This window comes from Artibeus jamaicensis, unplaced genomic scaffold (genome assembly GCF_021234435.1).
Source record: "Artibeus jamaicensis isolate MK-2021 breed Jamaican fruit bat unplaced genomic scaffold, CSHL_Jam_final contig_589, whole genome shotgun sequence".
Taxonomy (NCBI): Eukaryota; Metazoa; Chordata; class Mammalia; order Chiroptera; family Phyllostomidae; genus Artibeus; species Artibeus jamaicensis.
Genome location: NW_026521896.1, coordinates 417,557 through 444,697, shown reverse-complemented (window position 1 = coordinate 444,697; position 27,141 = coordinate 417,557). Strand labels below are relative to the sequence as shown.

Below are 27,141 nucleotides of genomic sequence, written 5' to 3'. Positions count from 1 at the left end.
TATATGGTTCTTTCTTGGCCTTTTGGGAATATCTGGCAGAGTAATGGCGTTGGACAAAGAAGGAGTCCTCAGGGCTGCTTAAGATTCACTATGGCCAACTCGAGGTGTGTTTCTCCTTCACAGACCACACAGTTTTTATGTAGACACCCTTCCTCCTTCAGCATTCCTGTAGAGCACTTCTATTGTACTTCAGAGTTTGTAAAGCTATGTTGATTATGATGGAGCACTTGGATAGGGATAGATACGATTGCCTTATTGCCATGAATTTGAAAAAAAACACTTGGGAACATATTTCTTACAAGTAACTATTTGATATTTTGTTTCTTGCAAAGTTTATGAGATTTTAGGAGTGAAGATTTTCTGGAACACAGAGCTACAATTGGTGGCCAGTTTCATTTAATTTATATGCTAGCTGGGTTAGGGTAGTTATACCTTTAGTGTTTGTATCCATTGCACTTTTCTCATCTCTTGCTCTTGTTTTATATATATTTAGCTTCCTAGATTCCTTATGCAATCACAGAACCATAAAGGAGGCATGGTGTCGTGGCCATGATAAGTGACAAAGTGTGACTTGTATTTATTATTATCTAAACATAGGGGAACTAGAAAGAAAACCCCAGTTATAATAAGTAGACCAAACTATATACAGACATCATACAAGTTGAAGTTTAATATACACTAAGTATAGCTCAGTAAAATATATTTGAACTATTGTTATGTTTGGGAGAACAGAGAGTTCAGACAAGAATGAGCCCTGATTAGCTATGAGAGAACTGTACTACTCCACTGTTGTGGGTATCAGGAACTACAACCAGAAACATCCAGACATTGTTATTTGAACCTATCCAGAGCCAGAGGTCCTACAGAAGGTACCTCATGGTATAAGGCCAGCACACTCTGCCAGGCTTTCATTTGAATATCCAGAGGGGAGATTGGTACCTGAGTGAGAATGGGAAGAATCATGTCTGCAAACTTCCTTCCAGCCACTCACTTCTCCAGGCTCTGTCTTTCTGTATGCTGCACTTCGGTTCAGCTGGGGATCCTGAAGAGACCATATGTCATCCTGCTTTAGGGCCTTTGCTGTGATGGTCCTTTAACCTGATGAGCTCCACCCATTGCTTTTACATTTGTCAAAACCTATCCTACAATCGAGGCTTACATCAAAGTAACATTTTCCTCATAACAACCTTCCTGATTTCTTTTAGTCTTTGCTTATCACTTCCTTTTCCAAATCCCCTTAAAGTTTTGTGGATGCTTTATTTGTCAACATGAATCCAAACCCTGCTCAATGTGTCAGTTACCAGCCTTGGCTTTAACTTGGCTTTAACTTGGAGTGGTTGGTGTGGAATCAAACTCTTTGTTGAATTATTTTTGTACTACAACCCAAGGAATTTTCTAGCAATCATCATGTCATAGTTCAAATTTCACTGTGGTACCTATTGTTGTAAGGTTATAATATGACTTCTTAGGTATTTATAGACCACCTTTGTGGATAATAGCATTTCAAGAATTAATGTTCCAGAAATATTCTTTGCTCTGTAACTTTCCTAACTTTATCTTGTTTTTCCCTCTTAACAGGATATGACTTAGAGGCCTTACAATTACATCTGTGCATTCTTGCTTCAGACTTCACAGTTGAAGGCCAACCCAGTCTGCAAGTACCTCTTCTTCTTAATGTTACAAGGAAACCGCTACCTCAGCAAACAAAAGGAAAGGAAAAGACTTATAATAACAAATGCCATTTTTTAAAAAACAAAACTTGTTTTCAGAAAATATTAAAGGAAATTTGGAAAAGATTTGCATTCAAAAGAAGTTTTTCAGGTAAATGGATTTGGCAGGCAGGCTCTGTCAAAATTCTGCAGAGGTTTGAGCTTCCTTCTTAAGGACTTAGTATAAAGTAATTCTGTACTGCTTTTTAAATTGCTGTTGATCAGCTTGTGGGTTTTGGGGTTCTAACTTTTCTGGTGTATTGGAAATACATTATATTACATTTTTTAAAGTTAAGTTATTTTTCTGCCATTGTAAATACAAGTAGCAAAATATTATGGCAAAGCAATTATAGGTAAGCATTTTTCTCAGCAAGCATATCTTTTTATTAAGAGAGTGGAATGATAACAGTTCTTATCCAGTATTTTGGACACACTTATTTTTTGTCAGAGGTCTTGCCTACACTGAAAATATTAATTATATAAACCTGTTGTCTTCTCATATCTACATTGGATCACATGGTCACCTGCCTCATGGAAATGCCTTTTTTAAAATTTAGATTTTCAGAACTCCACTATTTTTATACCTAGCTACAGTTTTAGGGAAAAGAAGACTCAGAACCCTGACTTACTCACAATCACTGGGACAGTTCTCTCTCCCGCATGTATTGCTGCAGTGCCCAGGACAGTAAAATGGACTACAAGAGGCGCTTCCTGCTTGGCGGGTCCAAGCAGAAGGTGCAGCAGCACCAGCAGTACCCGATGCCCGAGCTGGGCCGAGCACTGAGTGCTCCCCTGGCATCTACAGCCACCACTGCCCCTCTGGGCAGCCTGACCGCTGCGGGCAGCTGCCATCATGCCATGCCTCACTCCACTCCCATCGCTGACATCCAACAAGGCATCTCCAAGTACCTGGATGCTCTCAATGTCTTCTGCCGTGCCAGTACTTTCCTCACAGATCTCTTCAGCACTGTGTTCAGGAACTCTCACTACTCCAAGGCAGCCATGCAGCTCAAAGATGTGCAGGAGCATGTCATGGAAGCAGCCAGTCGGCTAACTTCAGCCATAAAGCCCGAGATTGCCAAGATGCTGATGGAACTTAGTGCTGGGGCTGCAAACTTTACAGATCAGAAGGAATTCAGTCTTCAGGACATTGAGGTAATGTATCTTCTGTGTCATAATTGGATAGGCAAAATGTGTTCCAGAGGTAAGTGACAATATGTTCTAGTTTTTTCCCAAATCACCATAATAATGGTCTTCATCCTCTTTCTATTGATACTCTCTTCTTATAAAAAAATTGTATATGCCAGGTTCTGAATTGCTTTCACTTCAAGTTAAGAAGGTTAAAAGATTACTAAACAAACAAAATCAACCTGTATTTTGTTCTTTAAATTTTCAAATTGTAACTGAATTTCCAGGTAACATACTATTAAAAGTACAGGGAGAGACTAAGAATTCTAAATGTGATTATGAACTTTATTTGTAAATTGTCATTACATAGAACCATTGGTTCAATATAGAAAATTCCACACGTTTAAATTATTTTTACAGTCCTAAATCCACAGCTGTTCACAACTGGATGCATTTGATTCTTATTCAGTACTTCTTAGGGTCTTTGGTAGTCAAAATGAAATGTTCTCCCTTTTTCAAGGCTCTAGACTCGAATGTCAGATTAGAATACAAATTTCATTCAGAATAAAGATGACCTTTTTCTATCCTTCATTTAGGAACTGATTTATTAAACCATGATCTGTTATATTAGTGTCACTGTTAGATTTCTGAAAATTATTGTCTGCACAGAGAGTTCTTTTGAGCTTGAGTTTTCTATTGTACATTTTAGCAGCATGTCATAGGTTAGGTTCCAGGTTGTTAGCAGGGAGAGTGTCTTTTTCCCCATCCTGAGAATGAATTTGATTTTAGGAAATCACCAATCTTCTGAGGCAAATCTGAAGGTTGAATTGGCTGAATAAGCTATTAAGCTGTCTTATACTGCAGTGGGTTTGGGGTCGGGGGGAAATAGCTATTAAGAAATACAACTGATTTTTATTGTGTTTGAAAGTGATTTTGATGAAATTTCCAAAAGGAATTGAAACTATTTTTGAAAAAGCATGATATTCTTGGTGTCATGCAGCAGTCATCAAACTTTTTCTGTAGAGGGGAAATAGTAAATTTTAGGCTTTGTGGGCCACATGTGGTCTCTGTTTCTTCTCCTTCTTTTCTTTTTTTAAATATATAACCCTTTAAAAATGTTAAAATGAGCCCTGGCTGGTGTGGCTCAGTGGATTCAGTGCCGGCCTGTAAACAAAGGTTACCAGTTCGATTCCCAGTCAGTGCATATGCCTGGGTTGCAGGCCATGTCCCCAGTTGTGTGTGAGAGGCAAATGATCAATGTATCTCTTGTACAGTGATGTTTCTCTCCCTATTTTCTCCTTCCCTTTCCATCCCCTCTGTCTAAAAATAAATAAAATCTTAAAAATAAATAAATAAAATGTTAAAACCAGTTTTATCCGAGCCTGTCTATTGAACTGGATTTGGCCCATTGGCTATACTTTGCTGAACCTGCTAGTATAAATGTAAAACTTCCTTGGGTGGTTCTGTTTTGAATCTATCTAAGTATATATGTAACTTCTGATTTCTATGATCACATTTTATAGTTAGGGAAATCATCATTTTGAAGTGTTTTTAAAATGGCTTGTCATAGTTTAAATTGCATAGTTTTTTTGTTTTGTTTTTTAAAGATTTTTATTTATTTATTTTTAGAGAGAGGGGAAGGGAGGGAGAAACAGAAGGAAAGAAACATCAGTGTGTGTTTGCTTCTCGCATCCCCTACTGGGGACTTGGCCCACAACCCAGGCATGTGCCCCAACTGGGAATTGAACCAGGGATCTTTGGTTCTCAGGCTGGTACACAGTCCACTGAGTCACACCACTCAGGGCGAAATTACATAATTTTTAAATCACACACACAAAACATATTTTTTTTAAAATGTACCTCTCAAGCATGAATGGAACTGGAGAGCATTATATTAAGTGAAATAAGCCAGGGGATGAAAGACAAATACCATACGATCTCACCATTAACAGGAACCTAATCAACAAAATGAACAAGCAAGCAAAGTATAGCCAAAGACATTGAAATTGAGAATAGGCCGACAATGGTCAGAAGGGAGAGGGGAGGGGATAAAGGGGAAAAAGGGTGAAGGGTTTACAGGAACAATTATAAAGGACATATAGACAACAACAAGGGGGGGATGGAAATGGGGAGGGAGGTCAGAAGGGGTGGAAAGGCAGAAAACTGTACTTGAAAAACAAAAAAGAAAAAAATTTACCTCTCGAAAGAAATTCAAGCAAAACTATTCTCTACTTTCCTATCCTTTTTCCCAGAAGTAACCACCATTAACTGGTTGGTGTATGCCATTCCAGGCTATTGTTTTTGCATGTATGGATTAAGTATTTGTGCATGTACAGGTATACAGCTTGAGCTTTTATTTGTTTTATATAAAGAATCAAGTTGTTCAGCCAACAGTGTGCGTTCAGAACACTTCTACAAAGAAGTGTTCTACACTTCTTTGTAGAAATGTGGCAAAAGCAGTTAAGGACTCTTTGCTTTCTGTTGAACAATATTAGATTTATACTGTTAACAGCTATTATCCTGTAATGACATAAGCACTTTTAGCTTGATTTAGAATTTTAGACAAGAGTAGTTTGTAAAATAAAGAAGCCTTTTATTTTAACCTGAACATTATTGTGTTCTTCAGACTGTGTCTCCAGTTGCTGGAGGAGACAGAGCTAAACATGTAAGGCCATTTGCCCTTCAGCCCTGTAGGCAAAGTGCTGTTGTTTTCTCAAGTCAAGACAACTATAGGATGAACCAACCATGAGGAGCTGAAGCACAATAGCACCTTCCTTGTCCCTTCTGCTTTCCTGGGGCCAGCATTGACCACTTGAGTTGAGAAGGGGAATATTATGTTATTGTTGTGGTTTGGAACTTTGACTTAGCTTTCGCCATTAAAATGTAATTAGGATAGCTAGAATGCTACCTTGCTTTTGTACATAATAGGGTAAACAGGTTTCAGAGCTAGACTGGAAACTAAGTGCTGTTGATGGGTTTTGGAATCTATGAGTATATTTTAAGTTTCAAATAGCTGACCTCTAAGTTAATTCTAAAATGTGATCGCCAAATGTAGACCTGCAGACTTAGCATTTTGCTTTTTCCACAGAGTAGTATTTGTTGTTTCTGGAATTTATGTACTGCCATGGGCCAGTCAGGCTCTCTCTCAAAATATTTATCAACTCATATGGACTGGCTAGGCATTTGTCCCTTTTTCCTGTTTTTATTAGGATTTTATTAGCAAGGTCCTGAGAGGGCTTTTTAACATTCATCCTTGGGGAAAAAGTCTATGGCCTAACATTGCTGAACTTGACTGGCTAGATGAGCACTACTCAAGAGCTGAGCCCAGGACTGTGGGTGAGAAAAGCCCCGAATTCAGTATTCAAATGCTTGACCATTTTAAACCTAAGACAAAGTACCAAACCCATTGTCCCACCCTGAAGGTGCCCCAGAGCATGCTTCTAATGCTTCCTTGTTTACAACCAGGTTTGGGATATGCTCATTGATTGACAGATCCTGAACTGCAGTTGCCTACTGTGTGTTCAGGGGCAAGGCTGGGTATATGTGAGTCCTTTCTTGTCTGTACTCATCAGTGACTTTGTCCCTTACCCTGGGTGGTTCACCCTCACAGTCTCACTGTTTGAGAAATGAGTTGTGACTCTGGTGTTTCACAAGTTAACTAGTGCCTGTGACTTTATATGGTGCATGGAGTCCGAAGATCTGGGTTTAAAATAAAACTGCTTCTTAATGACTGTGGACCTTTAGGAAATCTGACATCTCTAAGTCTCAGCTTGCCCCTCTATAACATGGAATTACCACCCACCTTCCAGGGTTCTTGTGAAGATCAGAAGCAATTGGTGTGTGTGAAACTCTGTACTCAGTTAGTTATCATCATCATTTATTATTATGGCTTCCATCATGGCCTGAAAAGTAGTATTAGCCCTTGTCTGAAGTGCAGAGCATATTATGTACACAACATCAGAACAGTGTGCAGCAAGTTACTCTCTTTTAAGTGCAAAAATCTACCACTCCCAGAGCGTTTGCTCTGCTGGCTTCTTTCCTGGTTCCTGAAATAGGCACCTACCTTCCTTTTCCCTCTGTGTTATCTATCTACTCTATTGGTGTTGTAAAGCAGCAGGAATATTACCTGCCTGATGTAGGAACTTTCAGAACCTTTTCAGTATAAAGGCGTGAGAGAACCTCTTCCACCAATAGTTAATTGCTCTATTCACTCTGCATCTAGAATGGGGTATGGGGAAAGGAGTATGTGGGGACGAGGGTAGTGCTTCACTGAATGAATACACTTGTAGTAGCTGAGAACCTTTGGACAAGCCAATTGACATTTTTCCCTCACTGGATTTATAACAAATGTGTAGTTTACATAGTATATGGACAGTTTTATCCAAAACGAGACATAGATCTTCAGTACTTCATGGGATTTCCTTTGTCTGAGTCTCACACTGTCAGTCCAGCCAAAAATGTGAATTCTAGGAAAAGATGCTTTATTGATTTTTTTTTCCTTTGTACAAAGCTTTGACATCCTACCCAAATGTTTTTCAGAGGTAGACTGCATGGGACCAGCTCTCTGTATCTTTTTGAGTCTAGAAGCATTTCCACCGGTGGTTTTTATGATTGTGTGAATTCCAGTGTTCCTGTAAAATGCCAGGCTAGCTGGATTGAGTGGCTTATTTCTCTTTGATTTTGTCTACCTCAATTTCATTTGTCCTAGAAACCTGTTATCTTAAGGATCATTTTCAATTAAAATATGTAGTTCATATTGAAGAAATATAGACAACCCTGAAACTTGGTTTTCTATTCACTAGAAAATCACAAATGTCCCTGTTTTTACAAATATCTGCCATTTATCTTAAGTAAAATTACTTTTTTAGTGCAAGTATAAATAAAAGAATGAAATGGACTTGTGATTTATGTGTTCATTCCATAAATATCCATTATACACTTTAATTGTGCCAGGTACTATTCCAGGCACAGAATATAGTGATGAACAAGATAGACATTTCTACCTTTGTATAGATAGAAGACAGCCGCAGTCTTAAATAATTAGAAGTCATTGCTAAGAAGGTGACACTTGAGTAAAGATCTAAAGGAGATGAAGGGGTAAGCCATGTTGATCCTTCCAGGCAGGGAGAACAGCTAATGTACCTTATAAATGGGCAGGCAATCTTTAAAGGAAATCTTTATGTAATTGAACCTTGGCTTTCAGTTTGATGCACTGACAGATGTCTTTTGTATACTATGTGATTACCTATGAAACTGAAATAATTTCTGAGCACTGACTGACTCTTAAGGACCTTAATTCAGCCATATTAACATTTATTTGGGATAGATATATGCCAAAATATTACAGAGTAACAGTAATGGAAAATATTAGAAGCTTGTTTCAAAATGTGTTTTTTTTCAACTTTAATGAAATTAAATCTGCATACTGTTTTTGTTGTTGTTTTGTTTGGTTTGGGGGGGTGTTGCCTAAAGGTAAGATTTCTTTTTTTTATTTTGTCTAGTAGATCTTCCACATCAGGTTACGGAGTAAATATTTCCTAACTACATGAATACCCAAATTGCTGCTTTTAGTGAAAAACTATACCTCACTTATAAAAAGCTTGTATAAATCCAATTTTCAGGCTGTTGCTAATTTCTACTCGTTCTTTTGGCTTATTCTTTTATTGAGGTGAATCCTCTGTTATTAAATTGTTTTCAGACTTTAGCCTTTGGAAGAAACTATAATGAATTAAGTAGTTGGAATTTGGGTGACTCTGAACTTCATTGTGAACAACAAAGATTCATTGTCTGCACAGCCCATTCTTGTGGGTAGAAGCCAGTGAAGCCAGAGGGCATATGCCATTCTCGGGGACTGGACCCTTTGACTTTGATTAGTCAAGACATGCTATGCAACCATCTTCTTTATATATGTGTGTATGTCTGTAATTATTTATATATATATTATATATTATATATTTTTTATTTATTTATTTATTTTTAGAGAGTGGGGAAGGGAAGGAGAAACAGGGGAGAGGAACATCAATGTGTGGTTGCCTCTCAGACGCCCCCCACACTGGGGACCCTGCCCACAACCCAGGCATGTGCCCTAACTGGGAATTTAACTGGCAACATTTTAGCTTGCAGGCTGGTACTCAATCCTCGAGCCCCACTAGCCAGGACTGCAACCAACTTCTTATCCTGAAAATTGCTAATTAAAAGGAGAAAAATAAGAAATTAAACAAATGTCTTGCTTTTCCAGTACAGATTGTTTTTCAGGATAACCATATAGCTCTAATGGATGAGATTCTGTTACTGAACAGCATGTAGGGTCCTGTTGCCTATTGCCGCCCTCTAGGCAAAATTCCAGAGGCAAAGGTTTGGTCATAAAAGAAAGGAATCTGTTCAAAAGCTTCACAGTTTTGGAATAACAGCTTTCCACATGCCTTAGTCACTTAAGCCTATCAATTAAGACTCAACTCTTTAACACCTGAGTTCTCCTGTTAGTTTTAATTCCCCTGTTAGTTTTAATTATCTTATTTCTATAGGGTTAGTTTACAAACTAAAACAACATAAGATACAAAAGCTATACAATTTTGGAAGAATGGCAGGCTTCTGCCTGGAAGGTTGTTCCCTCTAGAACAATGGTCCCCAAACTTTTTGGTACCACGGACTGATTTTCTGGAAGACGGTGTGGGGGTGGGGGGGTTGAGACAACAGGAGGTGAAGTTCAGGCAAGCTTTGCTTGCTACCTGGTTCCTAATAGGCCAAGGAGCCATATCAGGTTGTGGCCCAGAGGTTGGGGACCCCTGCTCTTGAACACCCAAAGAAGAATAACCCTGCCACCCTCTGCTAGGCCAGCCGGACCCTAGGCTGCTCCTGGAGTTTTTTCCCATTCCGAATATCATCCTTGGAAAACAGAGTCAGCTATAGCACGGATCATTGAGGCATCCTCAAGGAAGAAAGCCCAAGAGCTGGAGCCTGTGAGCCCAAGAGTGCTGCTTTTGTTTCCAGTTTTCTCCCCATAATTCCATGCCCTCTAGAGGCATTCAGGTTAAATCTAGTCCTAGGCTATTTACCATTGCCTTGGGCAACTTCATCCTAAAGTCCCTTCCTCCTCAGTGATCTTATCAGATTTCTCTATCAGTTCTTCTACTTAGAATCTATTATAGTGTATTCTGCAATATAGTATATAGTATACAAGGTCATGAAAAAGACATTTATTTATTTTTTTAATTATATTTTATTGGTTATGCTATTTTGGTTGTTCCCATTTCCCCCCTTTGCCCTGCTTTACCTAACACCCCCCATTCCCTCAGGGAATCCCCACACCATTGTTCCTGTCTGTGGGTCATACCTATGAGTTCTTTGGCTGCTCCATTTCCTATGCTGTACTTTACATCCCCGTGTTACTATCTATTTGTACTTCTTAATCCTCTCACTTCTTCACCTATTCCTCCACACTTCCCTTCCAAATGGCAACCATCAGAACACTCTCTGTGTCTATGATTCTGTGTTGCTCTTGTTTGCTTAGGTTGTTTTTTAGATTCAGTTGTTGATAGATACATATTTATTTCCATTTTATTTATAGTTTTGATCTTTTTCTTAAATAAGTCCCTTTAACTTTTCATATAATAATGAAACATTGTGCATAGGACAGTGTCACCTCAGTCCCTTCAAAGTAGGCACCTGGGGACTTCACACCGGTCTCCCAGTCTATCAGTTGCCCCATCCTATTTTCCTGAATCTCATCTATGGTCTAAAATCTCTTTCCTTTCAAAGGTGATTTCAGTTTTGGAAAAGCCAGAAGTCCCAGAGCACCACTTCTGGGTTGTAGAGGGGCTGAGTCACCTGGGTGATTTGATGTTTCACCAAAAAACTGCAGGGGATGTAGGTGTGTTGCCATGATGAAGCTGCCAATCACTCGTTGCCCATAGCTGTGGCCTTTTGAATCATCCAAATAGTTTCTATGGAGGAATGATCAAGCTTAATGCAAACTTTGCTGCAGATTCATTGCTCTCCTTGTTCAGTCATTTTGTATGTGATGGCCACACAGGACACATGCTTACTCAATGGTGTCTACCACCACCACTGACCAGTACAGTGAAGTTGTCATTGTTCATACATGCACATTCCAGTCCACTCTCCTTGGCTGCCAGGTTACGTCGATGTTTTGCAAACCGTTCTCATTATATTAACAATGGTTGGACTTTCTCTGGACAGACCTCATACAATATACAGAATATAGTATACCACTATAGTATACCACACAGAATAATTACTGAGATTCTTCTATTTAGAAGAGGAAGATAAAAACATTTGGTGAAAGGTCATAGGGGAATTTCAGAAGGAAGATATCAGCCCTTTTCCAGCCAAATCCATTGGTCAACCTTAGCATCACTGAATGTGATACAGCCAGGTGATCATGTCTCCTGATAAGAACTGCATAGCAACACCTACATAATATGTTCTTGTATTTCTCCTCCTCCTCTCCCCGCAGGGGGAAAGAAAACTAATTAAGCCTCTAGAATGAAATGTGAGGCCTAGTGGAACAAGTTATACAACACCACAAGGAAGCAATCAGATAAATCCAGAATGTGGCATATTTTACAGGCAGTTGACCTGATTTGTACAAGTCAAGTAGCATGAAAAAAATTAGGTAGAAGGCACCAAAATTAAAAAAGAGAAGACATACAATAACAACCAAATAAAATAAGCCTTTTGGTGTTGAGATTCACACAAAAATAAAAGACATTTTAAAGATAATTGTGAAATTTGAGTATGTACTAGGTATTGATTGATTTGAAGTCAAAACATTTCAGTGAAAAGTGGAGATGGGAGAAGGATAAAATATGACACAGCGTTGGTGGTTATTGAAGCTTTTCGATGGGTACATGGGGGTTTGTTATACTCTGCTTTTGTGTATGTTTGGACATTTTCCAAATTAAAAAAAAAAGGGAGAAAGAAACTTATGGCTCCATGATAGGAGTAATGTATCAGGAATATCTACTTAGTGGTTTAATTTCATGGAGGGATTTGTGCATGTGAAGTGGTTTTGTAATAGAAAGGGGAATGTTTAGAAAAACTTCCTTGTTTTCTGTCTACTCACAGAATACTCCACTTTTGGCAATTCTGATTACCAAATGTGTGGTGGAGATTTTCCCCAATACTAAGCAGTTCTGGGTCATTTCTGACATTGTTTATCCACAAATTAAGGGCTCACTACCACAAGACATCAGTCATAAGTCCAGGGTGTTATTACCTGTCCTTTCTATCAACTGGCTTTGAATCAGAGGTTCCCGTGACCCTTTTACAGATTTTATTTATTTACTAGGTTATGAAAGGATATAACTCAGGAGCAGCCAGGTGGAGGAAATGTATAGGGCAAGGTATGTGGAGCTTCCATGCCCTGTCCAGGCATGCCACCCTCCTAGCAACTCCATACGTTCACCAACTTGAATGTTCTCTGCACCCCTTTCTTTGGGCCTTTAGGTTTTTCTAGGCTTCATTACATAGGTGTGTTTGCTTAAATCATTGTCTGTGACTGATTGATTGCACTTCCTGCCCCTTGTCCTCCCCAGAGGAGTAGTCTGAAAGTTCCAAACCACTAGTCCTTTGGTTGGTTCCCCTGGCAACAAGTCATCAACACAAACTCTGGTTTGGATGAAAAAACTTTGCTATAAATAACAAAAGGTACTTTATTTCTCTTATTAGAAAATTCCAAGCATTTTAGGGAGCTTTGTGACACAAACCTTGGAAGGAGACCAAATTATTTTTCTATAAATCACAATATCACAATATCCCAGGGAATATTACAGAGTAAGGTAGAGTGATTAAAAGAAAAGCAGGACAATGAAGACAATAGTGAATCAAGCTTTTTTGGCATATTGGGATATGCGCTAACTAACTGAGCTACTTGGCCAAGGTATGAATCAAGCTTTGTTTAAAAAGCTTTCTCTGACTTATTTCACTTAGCATAGAACCATATGATTTCACTCACATGAGATATAAAACAAACTTGAAAAACCCTGGCTGGCATAGCTCAGTGGATTGAGCGCAAGCCTGTGAACCAAAGGATTGCGGTTTGATTCCCAGTCAGGGCACATGCCTGGGTTTTAGGCCAATACCCAGCAGGGGATACAGCCATACATTGATAGTTCTCTCCCTCTCTCCTTCCCTTCCCCTCTAAAGATAAATAAATAAAATCTGAAAAAAACAAAACAAAACAAAAAAAAACAAACTTGAAGGCACAGACAACAGTATGGTGGTTACCAGAGGGAAGATGTTTCAGGGGTGATAGAGGGTAAAGGGGTCCAAATATATGGTGACAGAAGATGATTCAACATTGGGTGGTGGGCACACAATGCAATATACAGATCACGTGTCATAGTAATGTACGTTTGAAACCTATATGACCTTATTAGTCAGTGTCACTCCAATAAATTTAAAAAGCTAATGGAATTTCTGTATTTTCTGTGGCAAATTAACAATACATATACCATCTTGAGTTCAGTATTGATTATATCAGTTTATAAAATCTGCCTGAGGTTTAAGTTAATGTCTTTAGCATCTTACTGGTCTGATACTTGCATTTCAGTTTGCTTTGGGAAACCATGCCTGGGTTAATTGAGTCATTATAGTTAAAGTTGGTAATAAATAATAATAGGAAATATTTGTCTGTTTAAATGCTGCCTTTAACCATTTTGAATTATTGAACCATCTAAATTTTTTAAAAAGTGAATCAAGGAAGAAAATGAGAACAGAGAAAAGATACCTCTGAAGGCAGAACCCCAGCAACAGGTAGAAATCAAGGAAAGAATGGTGTGGTCCTAAATCTGGTGACTAAAATGGCAATGATGCTTTCTTTTATGAGGATATGATTTAAAATTTCATAGTTGCTAAAGAGATTTGAGTAGACATAAGGAGAAAATTAGGTTTAAAATTTTATTCATTTTTAGAGAGAGGAAAGGAGGGAGAGAGAGAGAAATATTGATGTGTGAGAGATACATTGATCAGTTGCCTCTTGCACACTCTCAACTGGGGACCTGGTCTGCAACCCAGGCATGTGCCCTGACTGGGCATCGAACCAACGACCCTGTGGTTTGCAGGCCAGCACTCAATTCACTGAGCCAAATCGGCCAGGGCCTATTCTAAATTGTTATGGTTGCTGGTCAGTTTGTGAGATTTCACAGGATTCTTCGGCAGCCTTTTTCATCTTTACAAATCAGGAATCAGAGCATCTGAGAAACGACATTTGTCCAAAATCCTTCTGGGACCAGCATCACAGGAGTTGTATCCTATACCTTTCTGCTTCCTCAGACCCAAGCAGTTTTCCTGCAGAGGGGCTTGTTTTCAGTGTCCATGCCTACATGAGATTGGGATTTCTGACCTCTAACTAATGCTAAAACATTCAGAGTCGGCAAAATGGAAATATCCTAATATTGTGGAACCCCTGTGAGTCATTGGTCACTCCAGGACTTTTCCTGAGGTTCCATTAACTCCAGGAGTAGGCCCCAGTCATCTGGCCTGCTTTGCTCGTTACCTAGCTGCTTCCACATGGATAAAGTACAGATGAGCTGGCTGCACACTGGCAGAGATGAGTGAGAACAATCAAAAGTGTTCCAGACCTGGCGGGTGAGACAAATAAATAGACTGTGACACTAGTTATCGTGAGTGCTGTGATGCATTGGAAGATAGCCTCAAGTCTGACTGTAGATTGGTTCAGTGTTCCTCTACCCAGCTCAGTATGACAGGACTTCAGGGCCCATAGCAGAACCTCCGACCTACCTGGTAGGTAGGGTTAGGGCAGAGAACCTTGAAGGCCCTGGTAAAAGTTTAGGTTTTATACAGAATGAGATGGGATTTTTTTTTAAGGGGGATTTTGAACAAGAGACTGATATTTAAGCTGCTTTAAGAAATCACTAGAGCTGCCCTGACCAGTGTGGCTGTTTGGTTGGGCATCATTCTGCAAAGCAAAAGTTCAGTGGTTCAATCCCTAGTCAGGGCACATGCCTAATTGTGGGTTCAGTCCCCAGTGAGGCACATGGAAGAGGCAACCAGTTGATGTCTCTCTCACATCAACATTTCTCTCCCTCTCTTTCTCCCTCCCTTCCCCTCAAACAAACAAACAAACAAACAAGTAAATTTAAAAATCACTATGGCTACAAGTGACAGAAACCAAACTGAAAATACCTTAAACAACAAATAAAAGCAAAAAAATAGTTATGCTCTGTTCTGAGACTACACTTTTTTCCACATTTATTAAATTTATTGGGGTAACTTTGGTTAATAAGATTATATAGGTTTCAAGTATACAGTTCTGTAATACATCATCTGTATATTACATTGTGTATTCACCACCTAAAACTGTCTCCTCCTATCACCATATATTTTACAAGACTCTACACACTAACTCACTGAATTCTATTACGTAGTAAACATTATGAGTTAGATTCTCTTCGCATTGCCATTTTATCGATGTGGAGACTTAAATGGGAAGAAGTTACGCAAGTTCTCAAAAGACTCCTGGCAGATGCAGACTGTAGACCCAGACAGTCTGACTACAGAGTACAAACTTGACTGTAGCACTGGATTACCTCTAAACAAAACAATGTACAGTAGTTTCCCCTTATACATGATTTCACTTTCTGCAGTTTTAGTTACTTCTGATCCAATATATTACATGGAAAATTCTGGAAATAAATCACAAGTTTTAAATTGCACATCATTCTGGGTGGCATTATTAAATCTCATGCCTTCCTGCTCCATCCTGCCCAGTATGTGAATCATTCCTTTGTCCAGAGTATCCATGCTCTATGCGCCACCTGCCCATTAGTCACTTAGTAGCTGTGTTGCTTATCAGATGGACGGTACAGTGCTTGTGTTCACATCACCCTTATATTACTTAATAATGGCTCCAAAGCACAAGAGGAGTGATGCAGGCTCTTTGGGCATGCCAGAGAGAAGCTGTCAAGTGCTTGTCGTGTAGAGTCAGAGCGTCAGTTGTAGTTGTCACAACACCTTTGTCATTCACCTCACTTCTTCTTATCAGGTAGTTATTTTACCAGAAGTCACCCGAGTAGGAAGGAATTACACTCTGCTTTTTTTTTTTTTTATTGTAAGCATTTCAAAATTTATTCAAAACAGCATGATCTGGAACGATTGTGGTGGCTGCTCTCCGAACCAGTGCTGCTGACATCCAGTAAGTGGAGGCCAGGGCTGATGCTAAGGAGATCCTACAGTGCATAGGACAGCCCCGCCACCTACCATTCCCCCACACACACACACACACACACGCACACGCACAACAGGATTCTCTGGCTCCAAATGTCAGTAGTGCTGAAGTTAAGAAACCCTGAAGTAGTGGGCATTTGCTTGTGCGAAAGACTTGAGATGGAAGCCCTGGCTGGTGTAGCTCAGTGGATTGAGCGCGGGCCTGTGAACCAGAGTATGGCAGTTCGATTCCCAGTCAGGGCACATGCCTGGGTTTCAGGCCGGTTCCCAGCAAGGGACACATGAGAGACAACCACACATTGATATTTCTCTCCCTCTCTCCTTCCCTTCCCCTCTAAAGATAAATAAATAAAATCTTTAAAAAAAAAAGACTTGAGATGGGAACTGTTCTTTAAAAAAAATTTTTAAAGATTTTATTTATTTATTTTCAGACAGAGGGGAAGGGAGAAAGAAAGAGAGGGAGAGAAACATCAATGTGTGGTTGCATCTTTTACACCCCCAACTGGGACCTGGCCTGCAACCCAGACTGGGAATTTAACCAGTGACCCTTTGGTTTGCAGGCTGGTACTCAATCCAGTGAGGAGTTTGGATTATTGGGTGTTTTTTTTAATCTTTACCCGAGGATATGTTTATTGATGTTAGAGAGAGGGGAAGTAGGAGAGAAAACATCAATTTGTTGCCTCCCTTATGTGCCACGACCAGGAATCAAACCCACAACCTTTTTGATACATGGGAAGATGCTCCAACTGGCTGAGCCACCCACTGGGGCCAGGTTTTATTCTGATTGTAATGGGAAAGCACTGGAAGATTTTGGGTAGGAAGTGAAATCTGAGTCTTGTTTTATAAGGCTTCCTGTGTGGAAAGTAGCCTCTATGGGAGAGAGAAGAGACCCTGCTAATTTCCTCCAGTCTACCTTTCTTGTTTAGAAAAGCTAAGGAAAGCAGTGATTCAAGAAGGCCCTCTATCTCAGATGCTGCTGGGAGGAGGTGTGAGACCCCCTTCTCTACCTCAGCCCAAGACTTGCTACAGTTATCACCAATTGGAATACCATATGAATAAAAGTGGCTGTGAGTGTCCTTGTCAAATGGGGATGGCGATCCCTATTCAATGAAGTTAACACCTCTAAGGCATCTAGTATCATGTCACCTAAGATTCATGAGCCCCTCTCCTAAGTGATGAATATGTTTATGGAGTCAAATTTCCACTTAGAATTCCTTTTGCCTTTTACTCAGTTTATTAGCTGGGGTAATTTAGTATTTATTGGTTGAAGTGACAATTTTTAATAAATACATTCACATCAACAAAAAGAATGTTGTAGTCCATATGCTGTCTGAGTGTGACTTACATATAAGTTTATCCCTGCCCCATATAAACCCACAGTATTTGCTCGTCTACTATAATTAGTGTACACCTAGTTACTTTGTATTGCATTTAACTTTTTTGTATCCTGGATGATATTTTGTAATTATCCTTATGAGTTATGTTAAGATTTATAGCAATATTACTGAAATACAAGACTTCCTATGTGTGTTAATAAATTTTTGACCTATTTTATTTTGCAAAGCAGGCCATAAAACAGGACCCATAACATGATTTAATTTTTCCAAAAACCATCTACAGGTACAAATGTAGGCTGTATAGAAAACATGTAATCAGTAGTTACACTATTTAGTAATGTTTGTTACATTTATTTATTTATGTAGTTGGTCATTTTCCCCCTAATTTATCTGTGGTGAGTATGTATTACTGATGTGAAAGGTTTTGTGCACCCCAGTGCTTGGCACATTACTAGGAGTTCAGAAATTGTCTGTCGATATTTTCAACAACAGTAAAGCAGCATGTCCAGGAGCAGAGTAATTAGCATTTGGTGTTGCCTCAGCCACACTTAGGCATCTGTTAGCTTTTCTTCTTCCCTGGTTCTTCTGAACATAGAATGGCAGCTTCTTTATGCTCTAGGTTAATACTGACTACAGGGAAATTTTTGTTATTGTTTTGCTTGTTGTTTTTTATTTTTAAATATTTAAGCACTCACTATAGTCCAATTTTAGGTCAGACTATACATGTTAGTTTCTGTAAGCTTCTTTTTTACATTTTTACAATGTAATCTGATTTTCATAAGGTACTTTCCATAGGCCAAGGATGGTCTACTGCATTCTCTGTCTCTCTGGAGATGCTTTTTGGTCTTTGTATCACACTTTGGGTTTTTGGTTAGGTCATTAAGTAATGACTCTGGAATTGTCATAAGAACAAAAAAGCAAGGTTGAAGACACTTTGAAACAAATGTAATGTTTAAGGTATAATTAAGGTTTGAAGAGAAAGAAATGATTGAATGACATTGGAATTTCTAATAAAAGTAACCCATTCTAATTGACTTCATTTCATTCACTCTAGACTTTTAAACTGGTGAGAAACAAATGCTAGAATCCCTGGAAATTTTTGACACTATGGCACATGTGAAAAAGACAGATTGTTAAGTGAGATTGAGCAGAAGTACTGATGTGATGATCTCCAAGATGTGTTGGGAGATGGGGTAGTCTTGGGCACTCCAGGATTCCAACATACGGATATTAAGGGCTGAGTCAGGCCCCAACTCTAGGAGAGGAATAATGAAAAACAAATTTTGAAATAGTCTGGGAAGTAAAGTTGAACTTTTGGGGTTCAAAATAAGGTGACCTTAAACTAAAATCTGTTTTAATTAATGTAAAAATTACCAAAAAGAAAAGGTTTTCTGATTATATTCATGAACACATCACCCTTAGTAACTGGGTGTGGTACATATATAGGGGAATGGAAAAGTGAATCTGTACCCTTTCCCTCCACCATCAGGGATTCCCAAAAAAGACGGTTTCATTTTGGTAGATCCTTCATTACTGTTTATAATACAGAATGTTCCATGGAGGCACAAGTTACAAGGTCACTGATTGTCATAATTAGGAATTGGGCCTTTATGAGGAATTTGTCACACCAAAAGGTTTCTTTTAATGCAAAGTCTGATAATGGCCTGTTGCTACCTGAAATTTCGTCAACTAGGGATGCATTGGGGTGAGTGTTTTTTTTTTTTTTTCCAAAAATGCTAAGGGTAGGATTAAATCCAATTGCTTTCTTCATAATTTTTATATGAGACGGATATGCTGGAGGACTAGACAGATGCTTTGGGTTTGGCATTCCTCAGGAGGTAGAAGCTGCTCTTTCACCCAAGTCCTATGTGCCTTCCCCTTTGTGTATCATTGCTTTTTCCAGCCAGTCTTAGCAGCTGTTGTCTACAATGGAGATCATAAACGTTGGGACTCATGCCACACCACAGGAGTTCTGCAGGCCACCCCACTTGTTACTCTCGCCCCAGTCCCTTTCCCACTGTCAGAGAAGACTGATCCATGCCTTTCAGTCTCCATTCCCACCCCAAGGCCTGACATTGTGCAGAGGATGTCAGGGTTCCTTTCCTCTTAATGTCCACCCACTGTTGTAGCTGCATCTTGGATCTTGTCACAGAAAGTAAGCAGCCTTGTGGTTAGAAAGACAGCCTTTGGAGTCAAAACAGACCTGGTGTTGGACCTCTACTGTACCACTCCTTACCTGCTTTACATTGGATCAAGTTTCTCTCTGTAAGTCTCAGTGCTGTCATCTGTAAATGGGTGAATTGTCGTCACCCCATAGTTTCTTCATTGCATATAAAGTGCTTGGTACGGGTTAAACCCCCAATAAATGGTAGTTGTTGATAGAGCTGTAACTACACCTCCACTGGCATTTTAAACTCAAATGTTTCTCTGACCACTGCACTCGTTTGTTCCCCAGCTTGCCACATCTGTTCTGCAACCTCAGAGTCTCCCAGTCTGGCAAACTTTCTCCATGTGAAAACAGCTACCCACTGCCCTGGGGTCACACGCTTCCAAGTTTAAATTTCCTTCCAGGTTTCTCAGGAAGACCCCAAGGACTAGCCCATCCCTGCGTGGGTGGGGTCTGTTACTGGAGGGGGAGCATGGGCTAAGATAGAAGATTTGTGGAGAAAAAATGGATAGAGGCAAGAGGGAGGTTGATCTCTGTCCTCTCTCAGGAAAAGGTACTATTTATGCATCTGTTACTTCATGTAAAATTTTAGAGCAGATATTCTGTAAAATGGCTTTTTTGAGGTCCAGGGTAACCATTGGTTTGATTGGCTTTTAATGAATTGTTTACAACAAATATTTTGTCACAAACATTTGGATTGATACTCCATGCATCCCATAGATCGTGTGTAGGAAGAGGAAGGTGCTGAGTTCTTATTTTCATTGGTCCTTATGTAGAGAGAAGAAATTTAGATTAAATGATTCATCCAAGGTCAAACATGTAGTTGGTTAGTGGAGACAACATATGTAATGTCTGCCTTTTAAAACAGTGCAGCATCTTCCACACCCCTTACTCTTCCAGCAGCACCCTCCTCCTCTCATAATTCTGCCATTCAACAATAAGACCACACTCCCAACCCCATCCTGTCATTGCCTAGCACTGTCAGAAAATGTCCTATTCTGCACTGTGCATCAGGCTACAGGGCCCTTTTCATAAATTTTCTTTTTTAGAAGGGGGTGGGATGACTCTTCTCTTGGTCCTCTCTTTAGAGAGCCTTTTCTTTCCCACCTCGCCTCTGAGTGTTCCTCCTCCAGTAGCCCCTAATTTTGCATATACGTATTCATTTGTTCCCCACCTTTTCCAGAGCCTACTGAGAAGCTGAGGAAGGAGGAGGAGGAAGAGTGTGTGTGCCTGAGGATTCAGCTCTGCTCCTCCTGTGTTTGCACTGTGTAGAGCTTTGGGACACACTCATTCTGGCACAAGCCAGTTAAGGTTGAGTTTCTGTCATGTCCCTGGTCTTAGTGCAACCAACCCACAGGTGTACGCAATTCTTTAGAGCCTGTTGAAGGCAGTGAGACACACTGGCTAACCACTCTGTCACATTTCTTGACAAAGTTTTATAACCTTTCTATGTCTTGGCCTTGTTGTCTGTTAAATGACAATGAACTTGTGAGGTTGTTCCTAGGATTATATGAGATGATCCATGTGAAATCTTTAGCGTAGGATAAATACATGCTGAATGTTCAATGAAATCTGGCTATTATGTACAACACTAAATAATTGCCATTTATTCTATTAATATCACATGTCTCAAAGTTGCAAAGTCCAGTTTCTCTGTGTCCTTCACCCTGCATCATCTGGCACAGATCATTCATTGATGGGGTGGCAGCTTTGAGGGAGGTGTGAGTACAAACCCAGGAAATCTGAATGAAGGTTTAGCCTGTAATTTTGATTGTACACTATAGAGGGTAGATGCTTTGGTGTGAGATTTCCCTGGGTTTGTTTGTTTGTTTTAGTTTGGTCCTGGTGGTTTCCACCGAGGAAGATAATTCAGAGGGGTTATGTGTCACACTGGGTGACACATAACTTGCCTGACTCCCTTTCTCCAGGAAGCATAACTCTGACCAGTGGGGATAGAAAAGGGCAGCATCTGAAATGTGCACTAGGAAATGAGCAGTCCATGGTTGAATCTTATTTTTGGCTGCTCCAAGGAACAGGGCTGGGCCAGAAGGTGGGCACTGGGGTCAGATTTTAGTTCCCTGGCCTTCACCACCTCCCCAGCCCACTGAGTGTTGGCAGTGGGTGGCCCTCTCAGTTGTGCTCCTACCAGTTAGATAAATTGCAAACTTAATAAATAAAGTAAATTTTTGTAAGTAACCTACTATATAAGCCAGTGAAATATGAAATACATTCCGTGAAAAAAAATGGAATGTCATGGAACATAAAAGTTGCAGAAAGTTTTTGTTGTTGTCAAATTTGGTATGAGCAAAACAACAGTAAAAGATTAGGGGAAGACAAATAGAGGACTTCCGCCAAGATGGAGGCATAGGTGGATGTGCCGTGCCTTCTCACACAACCAAGTTTAGAGACAACTAAATATTAGCAACAGAAAACACAGCCAGAACACGGAAAATTGAACTTTCCGGAAGTCCATTAACGACAAATTCTTCAGCCTGACCGGTAAGGGGCGAAGCCAGCGGCTGGTGAGGGGTTGCACAGGAGGACTCGGTCAGAGGGACTCAGGCTCGCGGAATCCAGGCGCGGAATCCAGGCTCAGGGTTGAACCTAGTGAGCGACCGCGGAGGAGACAGTGGGGAAGCGGTGCTGTGTGTTGACTGTGGTCGCCCATTTGTGCGCGAGCGGACAGGCGAGGGAGTGGGCAGTTGAACCGCCCCGGCGGGTCCCCGGGGCAAGCCGCAGTGGCGGGCACCGCCATTTCCCCGCTCTGACCACACCCCCACATACAGCGTCACAACCCAGTGACCTGGGAGTCCAAGGCACCGCTTCTCACACTTAAAGGGCCAGAACAGACCAAAAATGTCACAAGATCTCAAAGCCTCAGAGCCCATAGATCTAAGCGATGAAGAAATAGCAAAACTCTCAGACACACAGTTTAAAACACTGGTCATCAGGATCCTCACAGAACTGGTTGATTATAGCCACAAATTAGACAAATATATGAAGGCGAAACTTATTGAAGTGAATGGAATTGCACAGGACACCAATAGCAATGAAAAGGAAACTGGGACTCAAATCAATGGAGTGGACCAGAAGAAAGCAAATAATGGCCAAACAGAAAAGAGTCGGGAAGCAAGAATTCAAAGAAATGAGGAGAGTCTTAGGAACCTCCAGGACATCTTTAAACGCTCCAACATCCGAATTATAGGGGTACCAGAAGGGGGAAAGGAACAGCCACCAGTGGAAAACTTATTTGAACAAATAATAAAGAGAATTTCCCCAATTTGGCAAAGGAAATAGACTTCCAGGAAATCCAGGAAGCTCAGAGAGTACCAAACAAGTTGGACCCAAGAAGGAACACACCAAGGCACATCATCATTACATTAGCCAAGATTAAAATGAAGGAGAGAATTCTAGAAGCAGCAAGAGATAAGGGGACAGTCACCTACAAAGGAGTCCCCATGAGACTGTCAGCAGATTTCTCAAAAGAGACCTTACAGGGAAGAAGGGGCTGGAAAGAGGTATTCCAAGTCATGAAATCCAAAGACCTACAACCAAGATTGCTCTATCCAGCAAAACTTTCATTTAGAATGGAAGGACAGATAAGGTGCTTCTAAGATCAAATTCAAGGAGTTCATCATCACCAAGCCCTTATTATATGAAATGCTAAAGGGACTTATCTAAGAAAAAGAAGTTAAAGAAACATGAACAGTGAAAGGACAACAAACTCACAGTTAGTAACAACCACACCTAAAACAAAAGCAAACTAAAAGGACAGCTAGATCAGGAGCAGAGCCATAGAAATGAAGATCACATGGAGGGTTAGCAATACGGGAGTGGGAGAAGGAGAAGGGGGGAGAAGGTACAGAAAATAAGTAGCAGAGACAGTAGATAGAAAATAGATAGGGGGGAGGGTAAGAATAGTAGGGGAAATACAGAATCTAAAGAATTCGAGACACGTGTTCATGAACTAAAGGGGGAAATGGTGGGGGAGGGGTATGCAGGGTGGAGGGGAACGAAGGGGGGAATAGAACAAATGTAATGGCATAATCAATAAAAAAAAGTTTAAAAAAAAAGAAAAAAAAGATTAGGGGAAAATGTCAATAATCTGGAGGGTCTCTGCTCAGATTCCTTTTCAGGTGGCAAGTTCTTGCTTTCCTTTAAAGGAAAAGAAACAGTTAATAGAGAACACCTTGTAGCTGGGGTTAACAAGCAGGCAAGTGGGGACCAGCAAGGTCAGAGAAAGCTTTAGCCAGTGCCAGAAGCTCGCAAATAAATATGCGTTGTTATTTTTAAAATGTTTTTTCTCTCCCTCTCTTGCTCCTTCCCTCTCCCTCTTTCTAAAAATAAATAAAATATTTTAAAAATATTTTTATTGATTATGCCATTACAGTTCTATTTTCCCCTTCATTCCCCTCCACCCTGCACACCCTCTCCCCCACCATTCTCCCCCTTTAGTTTATGACCACCTGTCTCAAGTTCTTTAGATTCTATATTTCCCATACTATTCTTGCCCTCCCCCTATCTATTTTCTACCTACAGTCAGTGCTACTTATTTTCTGTACCTTCTCCCCCCTTCTCCTTCTCCCACTCCCCTGTTGCTAACCCTCCATGAGATCTTCATTTCTATGGTTCTGCTCCTGATCTAGCTGTCCTCTTAGTTTGCTTTTGTTTTAGGTTTGGTTCTTAGTAACTGTGAGTTTGCTGTCCTTTCACTGTTCATCTTTTTTATCTTCTTTTTCTTAGGTAAATCCCCTTAACATTTCATACAGTAAGGGCTTGGTGATGATGAACTCCTTGAATTTGATATTATCTGAGAAGCACTTTATCTGTCCTTCCATTCTAAATGAAAGCTTTGCTGGATAGAGTAATCTTGGATGTAGGTCTTTGGATTTCATGACTTGGAATACTTCTTTGCAGCCCCTTCTTGCCTGTAAGGTCTCTTTTGAGAAATCAGCTGACAGTCTGATGGGAACTCCTTTGTAGGTGACTGTCCCCTTATCTCTTGCTGCTTCTAGAATTCTCTCCTTCATTTTAATCTTGGCTAATGTAATGATGATGTGCCTTGGTGTGTTCCTTCTTGGGTCCAACTTGTTTGGTACTCTCTGAGCTTCCTGGATTTCCTGAAAGTCTATTTGCTTTTCCAGATTGGAGAAATTCTCTTTTATTATTTGTTCAAGTAATTTTTCCACTCATGGCTGTTCCTCTTCTCCTTCTGGTACCCCTATAATTCGAATGTTGCAACGTTTAAAGATGTCCTGGAGGTTTTTAAGCCTCTCCTCGTTTCTTTGAATTCTTGTTTCTTCATCCTTTTCTGTTTGATCATTTTTTTCTTCCTTCTGGTCCACTCCCTTGATTTGAGTCCCAATTTCCTTTCCATTACTATTGGTTTCCTGTGCAATTCCATTCATTTCAATTAGTTTAGCCTTCATATGTTCCTCTAATTTGTGACTAAAATTAACCAGTTCTGTGAGCATCCTGATCACCAGTGTTTTGAACTGTGCATCTGAAAGTTTGGCTGTTTCTTCATTGTTTAGATTTATTGGCTCTGGGACTCTGAGTTGTTCTTGAGCCATGTTTTGATCTGTTTGTGCCTGTTACGGATGAGGAGCGGAGCCTTAGGTGTTCACCAGGGCGAGGCTACCCAGGTGGCTGGTTTGTGATGCTGTATGTGGGGGTGGGGTCAGAGAGGGACAATGGCAGTCCCCTCTGCTGCTTCCTGTCACTGGTGCTTGCACGGTCTGTCTCACCGCTCGCTCCTTCACCCGTTTATCTGCTCTCGACTGTGTGACCGTGGTCAGCCCTCAGTGAGTCCACCGCCTTGCGGTCCACCTGCTACTCCACACCTGGGATCCACCCACTGCCTGCCCGCCTGGGTTGCACGCCCCAATAGGTCTGCGGAATCTTTCCTGCCCAACCCCACTCTGCTGCTGGCTCTGCCTCTCTTACCCGTTTGACTGAAGGGTTCGTTGTTGTCAGACCTCTGTATAGTTCAATTTTCTGTGGTTTGGCTGTGTTTTTGTTGCTAAAACTTTGTTGTTTTTAAACTTGGTTGTGTGAGAAGGTACAGTGCTTCCACCTACACCTCTATCTTGGCGGAAGTCCCTAAAAATAAATAAAATCTTAAAAAAAAAAAAAGGCCCAGGCTGGTGTGGTTCAGTGGATTGAGGACCAGCCTGTAAACTGAAAGGTCACTGGTTCAATTCTCAGTCAGTTGTATATGGCCTGGGTTTCAGGTCAGGTCCTCTGTTATGGGTGTGCAGGAGGCAACCAATCACGGTACCTCTCCCTTCCCCTCTCTCTAAAAATAAATAAATAGCTGTGGCTGGTGTGGCCCAGTGGATTGAGCACTGGCTAGTGAACCGAAAGGTCACCGGTTTTATTCCCAGTCAGGGTACATGCCTGGGTTGTGGGTGAGGTCCCCAGTAGGGGGTGCTTGAGAGGCAACCACACATTGATATTTCTCTCCCTCTCTTCTTCCCTCTTTCTCTAACAATAAAATAAATAAAATCTTTAAAAAAATAATATGTATATAATATTTTTTAAATGAATTTGCTACCTTAATGGACTACTCTAGCAACCACCCAATACTAATATGGATCAGGTGAGGGTTTCTATAGTACTAACAAATGGAATTGTCCAGTAGGTTTTTTTGACTCCTTTGGACAACTGAAAACTGGTTTGTCGGCTTTGTTTCGTAAGACTAGAAATGTGACTGACATGCAGCCATGTTAATAACTATGTTAATAACACTGTTACCAAAAGAACCTGTATCTTTGGATTCCATTTACAGTGGAATGTCTTCTTATAGCCAAACTGACTCCAGATTTTTAATCACGTGGCTTTTACTCTGACACAGTTGGATTTGTGGGTTGCTCTGGTTTAGTCAGAGGTCAGAGACAGGCAGGGCTGATGTGAAGCCAGAGTCCAGATGAGGGGAGTGAAGAACAGGAATGGAGGAGGCTGGGTGAGAAGTTTGAAGGCCCGTTTGGACCTTGGACCTCGATATTTGGTTGGCTTGTACGCATCAGGCACCCAAGTCCAAAGGTGAGAACAAAGGCAAACCGTTCAAAAGCATAGTGGCTTTTTAACGTCATATAATTTCACATTTTCAGTTAGTTGTTACCTTGTCCTCAAATTGATGGCTGAGGATATATTACACTAATGCAGTAGCAACCCATAAACTAAAACTGCCTGGCTCTCTTGTTTTCACAGGTGCTGGGACGATGTTTCATGACCGTGGTGCAGGTGCATTTCCAGTTTTTGACCCAGGCATTACAGAAGGTCCAGCCAGTGGCTCACTCTTGCTTTGCCGAGGTGGTTGTGCCTGAAAAAAAGAACAGCAGCAGTGGCAGCAGCTTATCTGGCATGAGTCACATACCTGAACTGGAGGAAGCTGTGCGATCCTGGCGGGGGGCTGCTGAGGTAACCCTGATTTTGGGGGAGATTGCTGCCCTGTGTTCAAACAGGAGAGGCCTTTGCCTGTTGGTTCTTAAAAGAGCTTTTTCATTTAGAAGTGTGAGTTTCAAACTGGTATCAGTAGTTTGTTCATTCGTTTAACAGTGAGTGTCTTTGTAAATGCCCACTTTGTGTC

At 40.6% G+C, this 27,141-nt stretch overlaps 1 protein-coding gene across 4 annotated transcripts in view; it reads left to right on the top strand.

The window, feature by feature from the left end:
- GARRE1 (granule associated Rac and RHOG effector 1) overlaps nucleotides 1–27,141 on the top strand; it is an 88,039-nt gene that overhangs the window by 31,176 nt on the left and 29,722 nt on the right. For all 4 annotated transcript variants that reach the window (XM_053670551.1, XM_053670549.1, XM_037137064.2 and 1 more), the window contains 2 exons: nucleotides 1,579–2,864; nucleotides 26,763–26,972. In XM_053670551.1, the coding sequence (XP_053526526.1) occupies nucleotides 2,370–2,864; nucleotides 26,763–26,972 (705 nt within the window). In that variant the 5' untranslated portion in view covers nucleotides 1,579–2,369. The remainder of the gene's footprint in view (nucleotides 1–1,578; nucleotides 2,865–26,762; nucleotides 26,973–27,141) is intronic.